The 14846-nt window shown below is 45.4% G+C and overlaps 1 protein-coding gene across 1 annotated transcript in view; it reads left to right on the top strand.

Annotated features, from left to right (window-relative positions):
- Positions 1-14846, top strand: part of LOC309548685 (uncharacterized protein) — a 127284-nt gene that overhangs the window by 70017 nt on the left and 42421 nt on the right. The window contains exons 12-14 of the mRNA XM_082248647.1: positions 2271-3069; positions 3246-3448; positions 13358-13392. Coding sequence (XP_082104773.1) covers positions 2271-3069; positions 3246-3448; positions 13358-13392 — 1037 coding nt within the window. The remainder of the gene's footprint in view (positions 1-2270; positions 3070-3245; positions 3449-13357; positions 13393-14846) is intronic.

The raw sequence follows: 14846 nt of genomic DNA, 5'->3' as shown, positions 1-14846 counted from the left end.
AATGCATTTACGTTGCATTTGCGCCTCCACACATTTACATCACTTCCCCTCTCCATCATGTAGGTGTGGTGTGTTTGCACTAAGGAAAAACATTGAGTGCTCATTTCTGTTGCTAATCCTTGTACTGATGTATTGGAAACATATCTTGAAGTGCAGGCACCAAAGGAGATATTGGGTGCATTCCATATTGCTGTTCATATTTCCAGAGGGCAGTTCTATTTGTTATATTAAGAATTAGACATGGGTGAGTATTCCAACATAAGTGCCAATACTGGGTTTGGGATGAGTAGCGTTATGTTAGGCCCGCATAGTGCTGTGGTTCAGGTTAGGGTTAGCATAGTGCTGTGGTTTGGGTTAGGGTTAGCATAGTGCTAGGGTTAGGGTTGGCATAGTGCTGTGGTTCGAGTTAGGGTTAGCATAGTGCTAGGGTTAGGGTTTGCAAAGTGCTGTGGTTTAGGTTAGCATAGTGCTAGGGTTAGAGTTTGCATAGTGCTGTGGTTTGGGTTAGGGTTAGCATAGTGCTGTGGTTCAGGTTAGGGTTAGCATAGTGCTGTGGTTTGGGTTAGGGTTATCATAGTGCTAGGGTTCAGGTTAGGGTTAGCATAGTGCTAGGGTTAGGGTTAGCATAATGCTGTGGTTTGGGTTAGGGTTAGCATAGTGCTAGGGTTAGGTTTAGGGTTAGTATAGCGCTAGGGTTAGGGTTAGCATAGTTCTGTGGTTCGAGTTAGGGTTAGCATAGTGCCAGGGTAAGCATAGTGCTAGGGTTCAGGTTAGGGTTAGCATAGTGCTAGGGTTAGGGTTGGCATAGTGCCAGGGCTAGGTTTAGGGTTAGTATAGTGCTAGGGTTAGGGTTAGCATACTGCTTGGGTTATGGTTAGCATAGTTCTGTGGGTCGGGTTATGGTTAGCATAGTGCTGTGGTTCGGGTTAGGGTAAGCATAGTGTTGTGGTGCGGGTTAGAGTTAGTGCAGAGGTTAGGGTTAGCATAGTGCTAGGGTTAGGGTTGGCATAGTGCTGTGGTTCAGGTGTGGGTAAGCATAGTGCTAGGGTTAGGTTTAGTATAGTGTTAGGGTTATGGTTAGCATACTGCTTGGTAGTGTTGGGTGATTATTGGCTTTTCACCTGTTTCGTGAACATCAGAATTGTTGGGCGTTTGTCCGTTTGTTCGGCCCACTGAACGACCAAAATGCACTACACCGCTGCACAGTGCATTGGAAGCCCTGATTGGCAAGCCCTGAAGCAATTAAATATTTTTGCAATCAGGGCACATAGCACTGTCAGAGCCATGATTGGACACTGTCATGATGACTCTATCCAATCATAGCTCATTGTTCTTAGTCCCATCCCACACTGTAAAAATATTCTTCCCATAGCAGCCATTTGCAGTGTGATATTGGAGTAGAGAGAGATAGAACAGGGCTCTGTTCAGTGCTACTAGTGAGTTAGTGTGCTATAGTGTGCTATTGTGATTCTATTGTTAGTGTAAAGTATCAGTTTAGTGTAAATCTAGTTATAGTGCAGCGTGAGTGTAGTGCGCCCATTAATTTTTACTTTAGTGTCAGTTTAGTGTGAATCTAGTGATAGTGCAGCGTGAGTGTAGTGCGACCATTCAATCTTTACTTTAGTGTCAGTTTAGTGTGAATCTAGTTATAGTACGAGCAGGGCCCTCTAGTTCCTCCTGTTTTGAACTGTATTGTAACTGTATTGTCTTCCCTCACATTGTAAAGCGCTGCGCAAACTGTTGGCGCTATATAAATCATATATAATAATAATAATACAGCGTGAGTGTGGTATGACCATTCATTTTTATTTGTCATTTATTTTAGTCAGAGCAGCTTTCCTGCAGTATATTTCAGTGCATTACTGCACGTTCAACGCAGTATATTGCAGTGCGTTGGTGCACGTTTACCACAATATATTTCAGTGAGTTGGTGCACATTTACTGCAGTGTATTGCAGTGCATTAGTGCACATTTAACGCAGCATATTTTAGTACATTATTGCGCGTTTACCACAGTATATTACAGTGCGTTTGTGCACGTTTACTGCAGTATATTGCAGTGCATTAGTGCACGTTTGACGCAGTATGTTTCAGTGCGTTATTTCACAGTTACCGCAGTATATTGCAGTGCTTTATTGCACGTTTAACACAGTATATTTCAGTACGTTAGTGTACCCTTGCCTGGGGGTCGTTGCAGTAACAGCTCTCTTGGTGGCCGAAACTGACAAGCTATCACTAGGTCGGGAAACCTATGTCTGGTTCCCACACCAGGTACAGGTTGTAATCTGATGGATTACACAGGAAATCACTGGTTTACTAACAGCCGGTTGGTCAAATACCAGGCCATGCTGTGTGAAAATCCTCAAATTCATCTAGAGACTGCTAATACCCTAAACCCAACCACTCTGCTTCCCACCTCACCAGAACTTCTGGCACATGACTGCCTTCAGGTAATGGATGAAGTCTATGCAAGTTGGCAAGACTTGAAAGACAGCCCCTTGGAAAAGCCAGATGTTGAGTACTTCACTGATGGCAGTAGTCTTGTAAAGGATGGGATCTGCTATGCCGGCTATGCAGTGGTTACACAGGAGACAGCGATAGAGGCAGGAGCCTTACCACAGGGAACCTCTGCTCAGAAAGCTGAACTAATTGCATTAACCAGGGCATTCCAACTCACTACCGGACTAAGACTGAATGTTTATGTGGCCTCAAAGTATGCCTTCCTGACTCTCCATGCTCACAGAGCCCTGTATAAGGAAAGAGGACTCATTACATCCGGATGGAAGAGCATCAAATATGGGACAGAAATACTGGAACTCTTGGAAGTAGTATGGGCCCCCTCTGAAGTTGCAGTGATCCACTGTAGAGGCCATCAGAAGGGAGACTCCCAGGTAGCTAGAGGCAACAGGACAGCAGACCGAGCTGCCAGGGACGCAGCATTCCAGCGGCCCCCACAACAGATAATGCCCCCCTTGTTCCCAGTACCACTCTCTGAATGGGATCCAATCTACGTAAAGGCAGAACAAGAATGGATAGAGGCTGAACCTGGAAAGTACAGGGAAGACCGGTGGTACTAGTGGACTTCACTGTCATGCCTCCCTCAGGAGGATACAAATATTTTCTGGTGGCCGTCTGTCTATTCGGGCTGGGAAGAGGTCTGGCCCACACGAACTGAGACTACAAAAGAAGTGGTCAAATGCCTGCTTCATGAAATCATCCCTAGATATGGAATCCCCTCATCCATAGGCTCAGACAACGGCCTGGTCTTTGTTCACAAGTGCCTCCAGGAATTAGCAACAGCACTCAAGATCACTTGGAAACTACATACCGCATATCGACCTTAAAGCTCTGGAAAAGTGGAAAGGATGAAACGTACCCTGAAATTGCAACTGGCCAAACTCTGTCAGGAAACCCAAATGAAGTGGAACTTGATGCTGCCCATTTCTCTGGTGAGAATTCGGAGTACTCCAACAAAGAGGACAACATTTTCCCTTTTTGAAGTGCTATATGGTAGTCCTCCACCCATCATAAATGGTGTGGTGGGAGAATATGCAGGACATAGGGAAATGGGCCCAGGAAATAAAAAACATAAATCTGTCAAACCCAGTCCATCCCTTTGTGCTAGGAGATACAGTATGGGTGAAAAAGTTTAACACAACCACCTTAGGGAAAAAATGGAGGGGTCCTTATACTGTTCTACTTTTAACCCCCACAGACATTAAGGTGGCCGAGGTGAACCCCTGGATACACCACTCCAGGGTAAAGCGAGCTGCTGACCACACAGACTCCTGGTTGAATACAGTAGACCCTCAGGTCCCGTTAAAGCTAAAATTGACCAGAGAAATTAGAGGGAAGATCTCCAGCCCTGCTCCTGACACACACCTGGAAGCTGTCAGGCCAGCGCATGGCAGAAGAAAAGGAGGTTTGATATCTGCTAGCCCTGCTCCAGTCACACCCGGAAGCTGACTGGTCAAAGTACAGCTGAAGCTGGGAATATTCACCAATATTATGTTTGCTACAAATGCTTTCATACATTTACTGGTAGCCATAGTAATAATACTGGCCATACCCGTAAGGGGGGAGAGCAAATCATATGACCTGTGTATCAAAACTACTAAAGTAGGCCCCAAAGAAACTAAGCGGCATACTGGTATTTACCAGAATAGGTTTGCTTTAGACAACCTGCTAGCTGCAGAGGGAGGGGTGTGTGATAAGTTTAATCTAAGTAATTGCTGTCTGAAGATTGATGACCATGGGAAAGCTATCAAAGATATTACTGACAGGATAAGAAAGCTAGCTCACGTACTTGTACAGGTCTGGGATTGGTTTAATGCTGGCAGTTGGTTTGGGGATTGGTTTCCAAATGCAAGTGAGCTAAAAGCCATGTTAGGGGTAGCAATGGCAATACTGGCTGCCTGCATTTTTCTTCCTTGCCTAATTCCCCTTGTGACTAGGATGATCCGAGGTTTCATTGAGGCCACTGTAGAGAGGAAGGCAGCAGCTCATGTAATGACCATGTGGAAGTACCAAACATTAGCTCCCTGGGACGAACCAGAACTACCATAACTCCTTCTCACATCCCAGAGGTTTAGTCTCCTCTCAAACTCTAACTATGATAGCATCAAAAGGGGGAATGTGGCATCACCTGGAAAGCCTTCTAAAATGGCGGATAAATTAGCAAAACAAAATGATTGATTCTGACGATCCCTGTAGTACTACAGAGACAAGGACAGTCAAGCTGCACAGTTTAGACACCCCTTCTCTCCCTCTCTTTCTCTCTGTTCTCTTGTAACTAACGAGAATACAGATTAAAATGTTAAATGTAAAATGTTACAAGGAAAATCTGTATGAGAAGGATATGAATTGCTTGCCAAACTAGTTAGGAAAATATGTACCTGTGACGTAACTGCTGTTATATATGTAATGCACACGCTTATTTGGGCACTTGGCAAACGGGCATGAGCCGGGCTAAGTCATTTTCACTAGCAATTAAAAAATGTTGTTTTCCTGGAGTCCGCGTCCAAATTTCATTTCTGGTTTCCAACAACTGTTTGCTGCTACAGTACCACCAAATAACTGCTCTTGGGACAGACGAAAGATCAATACAAAAGATATGAAAATTGCTCTCTTTATGATAACCAAGAGTCTTAAGGTGTCTGCCATGATAACCAGAAGGGCGAACTAGGTGTACATATTTAAGCATGAACATGACTAGAAAAACCTCTATTGAAGGTCAGATTATGCCTGCACATGTAATCTTCATTTAAGATCCTTCAACAAATAAACACAAAATGAAAGACAGGTTCTGACTTCTTCAAGAGGAGCACCTGTTCTGTCCTTTCCTCATATCTTGATCCGTTTCATTTTCCTGTAAACTGCTAGGAATCAAAGTTGCAGATGAGCTTGCTTGAGTGCCACGGACAGGGCTTAATCATTCAACAGATTTGTGTTCATAAGCTCCGAATGAAAAAAAGAAGCACAGCACACTAGCATTAGATCATTTGTTGATTGAATACAATATTAAGATATTGGTTCCAAGGTACTCCAAGCAAATGTAATATGCTGTGTTGGTGGGCTGTGTTTGGCACAATGATGCTATGGGGTCATATGTAGAGTTCAGCGGACACCTGGATGTCCGTGTTTGGCGGGTTCGGCCGAACTTTAAAAAAAAGTCCGGGTCCGTGTCCCGGACTTTTGCCGAACTTTACCCGGACACCGAACCGCATTGAAGTCAATGGGGGCCCGAACTTTCAGCCACTAAAATGGCTCTAAAACACCAATGGAAAGGGCTAGAGGGCTGCAAATGGCAGCAAAACATTGTTAAGAGCATGGCAAGTGCTCTGCAAACAAATGTGGATAGGGAAATAACTTAAAACAACAACAAAAAAACAGAAAAATAAAACAATGTTCTTCATCTCTGAAGGACGAGGCCCATATGGAGTAGGAGGGAGGTTGAGGTGGTGGTGGATGTGGCGGTCTCATAGGCGTGCGCACAGGGTGTGCCGGATGTGCCTGGGCACACCCTAATCACCTAGGGCACATAGCATTATCGCTCTGTTTGCCAGTGAGGAGATGGGAAAGATCTCCCTCGGACCTGCTCTGCTCTATTTCTCTTTGCCAGCAGGGAGAGTAATGTATCGGGGCCATGTACATGTAGGCAAACACATGCATGTGTATTTCAACTTTGGGGTCCACACCCTAATGCAATAGGCTGTGCACACCTATGGGCGGTGTAGGTGGAAGCAGCGGTGGAGGAGGACCAGGGCTGTATTAAGAGCATCATGGGCTTGGTGCTGAGGATTTTGAAGGGCCTTAAGGGCCGTGCCTTGGCATGCACCCAGAGGAGGAAGGGTGCAGCCATGCATGCCTAATTCAACATGGGATGCTGTCTCTGAAGCCCATAAACACATCCATGCATCGGCAACTGTCCCTCCTTGTCCGGCCTTCGTGCTGTGTGGGGAGGTTCTGAGGGAGCTGCCTGGGGAAGCGAGCATAGAAGCCAGACTTCTGTGTTTACAAGTGACAGAAGAGCGGTAACAGTGAATATGGCCAACCCGGGGCCTATATAAAGGTAGGGGCCTGGAGCTGCAGCTACAATAGCCCCTACGTTAATCTGGCCCTGAGGAGGACGAGGTAGCCAACACTGCTTCTTTTCACAAATTTTAAATGAGGGTACACCCCAAAAGAGTGAGAAAGAGCAAAAATGGAACAATGGCATGGTAAGGTCGGTATCCATCGCTATTCTGCACAAGGTACGGAAAAGTCCCGTGGGATCCATGCCTGGTTCATTTTAATGAACGTGAGCTTGTCCACATTGTCTCTGGACAGGCGGCTGCGCTTGTCTGTGATAACGCCCCCAGCCGTGCTAAATACCCGTTCAAATAATACACTGGCTGCAGGGCACACCAGCACCTCCAAGGCGTAAAGGGCAAGCTCAGGCCATGTGCCCAACTTGGAGACCCAGAAGTTGAAGGGGGCAGACCCCTCATTCAGTACGTCTAGGCGTGTGCACACATACTGCTCCACCATGTTGGTGAAATGCTGCCTCCTGCTAAGACGTTCCATATGAGCTGCTGGTGCTGCTGTTTGTTGTGGAGTGCTGACAAAGCTTTTCCACATTTCGGCCATGCTAACCCTGCCTTCTAAAGGGGGTTGGCGGTGCCCTGGTTGCGTTGGCGACCTCTTCCTCCTCCTCCTCTGCCTTGTGCTTCCACTGTGGCCCCGCTGTCAGGTGGGAATGCCAGCAGCATCGCGTCTACCAGCGTGCGCTTGTACTCGTGCATCTTGCGATCGCGCTCCAGTGAGTGAATTAAGGACGGTACGTTGTCCTTGTATTGGGGATCCAGCAGCGTGGCCACCCAGTAATCAGCACAAGTTAGAATGTGGGCAACTCGGCGGTCGTTGTGGAGACACTGCAGCATGTAATCGCTCATGTGTGCCAGGCTGCCCAGAGGCAACGAAAGGCTGTCCTCTGTGGGAGGTGTATCGTCCGTGTCCTCTGTATCCCCCCAGCCACGCACCAGTGATGGCCATGAGCTGGCCTGGGTGCCACCCTGCTGTGAACATGCTTCCATCTCCTCCTCCAGCTCCTCCTCCTCATCCTCCTCATTCTCCAGAACTGTGTCCCTGCTGGACAATTGTGTCCCTGGCGTTTGTGTGTGCAGGAACCCACCCTCGGAGCCCCTTGCGAATGACTGCCCTGAAAGCCTTGGAAATGTTACCTCTTCATCCTCCTCCTCCTCCTCATCCTGTGCCACATCCTCTTCCATCATCGCCCGAATTGTTTTTTCAAGGAGGCATAGAAGTGGGATAGTTAAGCTGAGAACGGCGTCATCGGCACATGGAGGTCCAGTTATTGGTGGTGAAGTGGTGCTGTTCCGCAGAGCGACTCACGCGTGCGTGCTGCAGCTGAAACTCCACTATGGCCTGCTGCTGCTCGCACAGTCTTTGCAGCATGTGCAAGGTGGAGTTCCACCTTGTGGGCACGTCACATATGAGGCGGTGAGCGGGAAGGCCGAAGTTACGCTGCAGCGCTGACAGGCGAGCAGCAGCAGGGTGAGAACGCCGAAAGTGCGCACAGACGGCCCGCACTTTCTGCAGCAGCTCTGACATATCGGGGTAGTTTTTAAGGAACCTCTGCACCACCAAATTCAGCACATTCGCCAGGCAAGGGATGTGCGTCAAACCGGCTAGGCCCAGAGCTGCTATGAGATTTCGCCCGTTATCGCACACCACCAGGCCGGGCTTGAGGCTCGCTGGCAGCAACCACTCATTTGTCTGCTGTTCCATGCTCCTCCACAACTCCTGCTCGGTGTGTGGTTTTTCCCCCAAACAGGCGAGTTTTAAAACTGCCTGCTGTCGTTTACCCCTGGCCATGCTGAAGTTGGTGGTGAAGGTGTTACGCTGTCCGGATGAGGAGGCGGTAGAGGATGAGGAAGCGGAGTAGGAGGAGTTAGGAACAGGAGGCAAACTGAAGCGCCCTGCAATCCTCGTGGTGGAAGGACATGCGCCAAATTGCTATCCGCCTCAGGCCCATCCGCCACTGCATTTACCCAGTGTGCCGTTAGGGAGATAGGGAGATAGGGAGACATAACGCCCCTGACCGTGCTTACTGGTCCACGTATCGGTAGTTAGGTGGACCTTGCCACAGATGGCTTTGCGCAGTGCACACCTGATTTTTCCCCCACTTGGTTGTGAAGGGAAGGGATGGCTTGTCTGGAAAAGTAGTGGCGGCTGGGCACGACGTACTGTGGGACAGCCACCGACATAAGGTTTTTAAAACTGTGCGTCTCCACCAGACGGAATGACAGCATTTCAAAGGCCAAGAATTTTGAAATGCTGGCATTCAGGGCCAGGGATCGCGGGTGGGTAGGGGGGTACTTCCTCTTCCTCTCAAGTGTTTGGGAGATGGAAAGCTGAACGCTTCCACGGGACATTGTGGAGATGGTTGGTGACCCAGGTGGTGGTGTTGCTGACAGATCCTCTGTTTGCGGGGTGGCAGGTGCCGGTATCACTACAGATGTGGCTGGAGCGGCCGAGACTGCAGCAGAAGAGGAAGCAGGATGAGCCAGAGACGTTTCTTGGTTTTGAAGGTGTCTACTCCACTGCAGCTCGTGCTTTGCACTTAGATGTCTGATCATGCAGGTTGTGCTCAGGTTGAGAAGGTTTATGCCTCGCTTCAGGCTCTGATTGCACAGGGTGCAAACCACTCGTGTCCTGTCATCAGCACATTTTCTAAAGAACTTCCACGCTAGAGAACTCCTTTGAGCTGACTTTGGTGTGCTCGTTCCCTTGCTGCATTGGGCAGTAGCAGGCGTAGTGTCTAGGGCACGGCCGCTCCGCTTCTACACCCTGCTCCCTCTTCTGCTGTGCTGGTGGCTCTGTGCGACCACCGCCTCTTCCTCCAAACTACTCAGGTCACCTGCATGACGTTCATTCCATGTGGGGTCGAGGACCTCATCGTCCTCCACATCATCTTCCACCCAGTCTTCACCCCTGCCCTCCTTGTCGGTCTCCACAATGCTGAACGCCGCAGCAGTTGGCACCTGCGTTTCGTCATCATCGGAGATGTGCTGCGATGGTCCTTGCATGTACTCATCTTGAGAAATAAGTGGTTGGGCATCGCTGCACTCAATCTCTTCCACTTCTGGGGCAGGGCTAGGTGGATGGCCCTGGGAAACCCTGCTGACAGAGTCCTCAAAAAGAACAAGAGACTGCTGTATGGCTTGGGGCTCAGACTGCTTGCCTGATTTGCAAGGGGGTGAGGTGAAAGACGGTTGGACATCGGCTGCAGGTGCCAACTCTGACCTTTCTGCAGTAGACTGGGTGGGAGACAATGTGAAGGAACTGGAGGCACTGTCAGCAGCAAACCAATCTACTATCGCCTCTCTGTGTTCTGGCCTCATCACTTCTAGAGGCGTATGATGCCCTACCAAATACTGATGCAGGTTCTGTCGCCTACTAACACTTGAGAAAGGTGTTTCACTTGTGCGTGTAGCTGGCACAGATCGACCACGTCTTCTCCTTGCAACAGTAGCTCTACCAGCAGCACCACGACCCAGGCCACGGCCCCTATTTGACGGTCTCCTCATATTTCTGTAATTTAAGATCTTGCCCTAGAAAGGTGTTTATTGAAGAGCGGAGCAAAACAACAACAGTATCGCACGGGTGTATTTTACAGTCAAATATGCAAACTATGCCGCAATTTAATGTTTTTTACCCCAAAAGGGTGTATATTGAATAGCGGAATAGGATAAAAAACGGTGTATCTCACACGTACAAACACAGACTAGGCCCCGATTAAAATTTTTTGTACCCTAAAGGAAGGATGAGGAAGAGGAGTAGGAGGAGTTGGGAACAGGAGGCAAACTGAAGCGCCCTGCAATCCTTGGCTGGGGAAGGAGATGTGCCAAATAAATTTAAAAGGTGTATCTCACACGTACCAATACAGACTATGCCATAATTTAATTTTTTTACACTCCAAAAGGGTGTATATTGAATAGCGGAATAGGAAAAATTTTATAATACGGTGTATCTCACACGTACAAACACAGACTAGGCCCCGATTACAATTTTTGGTACCCTAAAGGCAGGATAAGGAAGAGGAGTAGGAGGAGTTGGGAACAGGAGGCAAACTGAAGCGCCCTGCAATCCTCGGCGTTAGAAGGAGATGCGCCAAACAAATTTAAAAAGGTGTATCTCACATGTACCGATACAGACTATCCCGCAATTTAATTTTTTACACTCAAACAGGGTGTATATTGAATAGCGGAATAGGACAAATTTTACAAAACGGTGTATCTCACACGTACAAACACAAACTAGGCCCCGATTACAATTTTTTGTACCCTAAAGGCAGGATGAGGAAGAGGAGTAGGAGGAGTTGGGAACAGGAGGCAAACTGAAGCGCCCTGCAATCCTCGGCGGTAGAAGGAGATGCGCCAAACAAATTTAAAAAGGTGTATCTCACATGTACCGATACAGACTATCCCACAATTTAATTTTTTACACTCAAACAGGGTGTATATTGAATAGCGGAATAGGACAAATTTTACAAAACGGTGTATCTCACACGTACAAACACAATCTAAGCCCCGATTACAATTTTTTGTACCCTAAAGGCAGGATGAGGAGTAGGAGGAGTTCGGAAGAGGCAGGAGGCAGACTGAAGCACCCTCAAATCCTCGGCAGTATGAGATGCGCCCCAAAAATTGGAAAGGTGTATCTCACACATACCGACACAGACTATCTCGCAATTTAATTGTTTATACCCAAAGGTTTTGATTAAATAGCGGAATAGAAAATATGACCTAAAAAAGTGTATGTATCTCACACGTACAGAACCACACTAGGCCCCAATTGCTATTGTTTGTACCTCTAAAGGCAGGATGAGGAGTAGGAGGAGTTTGGAACAGGCAGCACCCTCAAATCTTCAGAAGTATGAGATTAACCCCAAAAACTTGGAAAGGTGGATCTCACACGTACCAACACAGACTATCCCGCAATTTAACTGATCCCCAAAGGTTTTTATTGAATAGCGGAATAGAAAATATGATCAAAAAAAGTGTATGTATCTCACACGTACAAAACCACACTAGGCCCCAATTACTATTGTTTGTACCCCTAAAAGGCTGGATGAGGAGTAGGAGGAGTTTGGAACAGGCAGCACCCTCAAATCTTCAGAAGTATGAGATGAACCCCAAAAACCCCAAATATCATTCAGCCCTGCTGCAGGCCACAATTTAATTATTTTAATTTTTTAACCCAAGGCTGTATATTGAATAGTGGAATAGAAAAAAAGTGTATGATTTTTGAAACCACTCAATAATAGCTCATGTGAACTGTACACAGCAGTGTATGATCAGTCAGCACAGCACAGCTGAAGGAAAAATGCTGCACACAGTGACTGATAGAAAAATACTTTTCTCCCTCCTCCTCAGTGGGCAAAAAAGATTGTGTTCACTGCACCCCAAAAAGATTGTGTTCACTGCACCCCAAGAAGATTGTGTTCACTGCACCCCAAAAAGATTGTGTTCACTGCAGCCCACACACAGCAAAATGGATGTGGACCACTGACACCTGCCTATCTCCTATCCCACCCCACACAGCAATATCGATTGTAGTTTGTAGAACACACTGTCTGACCCTAAAAATCAGCAGACTCTCTCCCTAAAAGGATTGATAAGATTGTAGATCGGGTGACTGCAAACCCCACCCCACACAGCAATATCGATCGTAGTTTGTAGAACACACTGTCTGACCCTAAAAATCAGCAGACTCTCTCCCTAAAAGGATTGATAAGATCGTAGATCGGGTGACTGCAAACCCCACCCCACACAGCAATATCGATTGTAGTTTGTAGAACACACTGTCTGACCCTAAAAATCAGCAGCAGCCTCGCCCTAAAATGCCTACAACTCGCCCTGCCTAACACACTCCGACCTGTCCCTCAATTCTATCCGGACACAAATGTTTTTTTTTTCCTGTCTGTCCCTAATCAGCAGCCAGCACGTTGATGTGTGCTCTGTCCCTGAACTAAACAGCAGAATGACGCCGCAGCGGCGCTGCCTCGAACTTATAAAGACTTGGTCACATGCTTCAGATGGCCAATCACAGCTACTAATACATTTGTAGGCATGGCTAGGATGGCTTAGGCACACCAGTTAAACGCTTGTTGATTGGCTGTTGAAAGCCCGCCATGAAAAGCGCGCCAATGCATGCAAAACCCGGAAATAACACGACCGAACACGGATTTTTACCCGAATATACAGTAAAGTTTTCTGGTCCGTGTTCGGGTAACAAAAATCCAATTATTCGGTACGAACACGAACAATACAGTCCGTGTTCGCTCAACCCTAGTCATTTGCTAAAGTTAAGTTTACTTCAAATATTTAATCATGTGCAGGAGAATTTTACTGTTTTCATTCCCCTGTATGCAATTTTGTTGTTTGAAACAAATTATTCTTTAGCTTATTTCACATTAGTAACTCCTGTTATGTCTGTTCTAAAACATAGTATGACAGTGTTATAATTTGGTATAAATGTTACAGCCACAACTATCCAGATCTGTATTGCTTTTGATTTTCAGGTAACTGGTTAATGATTTATAAATCAATCAAGCAAAGCTTTATAACATTGAAACAAATATCTGTTAAGATAAATTAATATACTGCAGTCTGCATATTTTATCTAATGTGTACAGATTTATCTGTAAAATCCAAAGTCTTTTTTGCAAATAAGGAAAATTATGCAATTTGGTATTATCAAGTTTTTGCATGTATTAAATGGGCATGTCCGTAGAAAAAAGCTTTTATAATGCACACATGAACAGTTGCATGAATATTTCTCTAGTTGACAAGAAGACAGCTTTTCAACAATGAGCACTGCAGGAAAGGTAAGAGACTTATTTTTTAGCTTTAGCATATGCCTCTAAGATTTGTTAATTTATTTATAACATTCTGGGGAATCCAGTTCATAATGATATCCTAGCTGAAATTGCCTGTACATCTATTACACTATCCCTGCAAAATGTGCCATAAGATTTTTTTTGCTTTATTTATAACATTTTGGAAAATCCAGTCACATTTGAATAAATAAACTAGCTGGCATTGACTGTACATTCATTACACTACCCCTGCAATATTTGCCATTAGCATAAAACATTGCACGTGATGTCAATAAAGGTTCAAATCAGTGAATTTATGTTAAACCCAGTTAAACCTAGAAATAAACCTAAAAACAAAAATATATTATATGGCAACTTGCCAGTTCTTTAATGTGGTGGCTGCATTTTCTTTTTTTTGCTTTATTTTCCCCTGGTATTTCTGCTAGTAAGTCTATAATTTTTTAATTTTCCTTTACCACACCAAGCTGTCCAGCATAAGTGGCAGTTAGAGAGTTGAAACCCTTGTCACAAAGGATAAAAGACTGTTGCTGTAACTGCTTAAAAATTATTGGCTGGAGTTTGACTTTAATTTGGTAATCAAATCCATCTAAACCTGCTAGTGCATCTAACACAACCCTCTCCCCAGATTGACAATGATGCTATCCAAAGGTGTCCCTGTTGCTTCTCCAGGGAAGTGGAGACACCCTAAGACAGGAAATGTGTTACTGGCTGGATCACCAGGTGAAAATAAAGGAAAAAATCGTCATAACTAGCACAGAATACAGACAATTTTGTTATTTTTTGGAGTATTAAGTTAATTCACAAAATGTCTGTTACATATTTTGCCATATACATTTTTTCTATCTATTTGTAAAGAAAGATTGCATTGGCTAATTTGTAAAAGACATTATCTTGCAGATTTAGCTTGCTGTTTTTTAGCACTTTTATAAATGGAGCCATTTGACATAGAGAAACAAAGGCTGTTTTTTATAATCAATTTTTATTAGGTTTTTGAAATATGATAGGAACAGGTGTCACAAAGAACATGAATCAACAATGCGCTGGCATCAATCATCACCGACGTGGATATTTAATAGCATAATACAGTACAAAGAACAACTGGTTTTGAGGAGCCTTCACAGGTTCGGAAACAGGCAAACCAGGTCATATCAAAACTAATAGTACAATGTCAAGAAGTTGCAGACAGAGGGAAATGACATCCATTAAAAAGTTGAAAAAAAAATAAAGAAAAAATGAATTACACATTATTCAGTGACATTAAAGGAATGTGCATTTCCTGTGACAAATACCAAGTTTAATATGTAATAAATCTACACAGCCTATATTCAATAAAGGGGAAAAAGCGAGTCATGAGTAGACTAACATGAGAAAAATAACCCTTTCAAGGGATTGCCTTTTTCGGACAGGGTATCAATTGTTCGGTATTTCATATGAATAGTACA

Source organism: Pelophylax lessonae (genome assembly GCF_965119305.1).
Source record: "Pelophylax lessonae genome assembly, chromosome: 1".
Lineage (NCBI taxonomy): Eukaryota > Metazoa > Chordata > Amphibia > Anura > Ranidae > Pelophylax > Pelophylax lessonae.
This window is presented reverse-complemented; position numbering and strand designations above follow the sequence as displayed.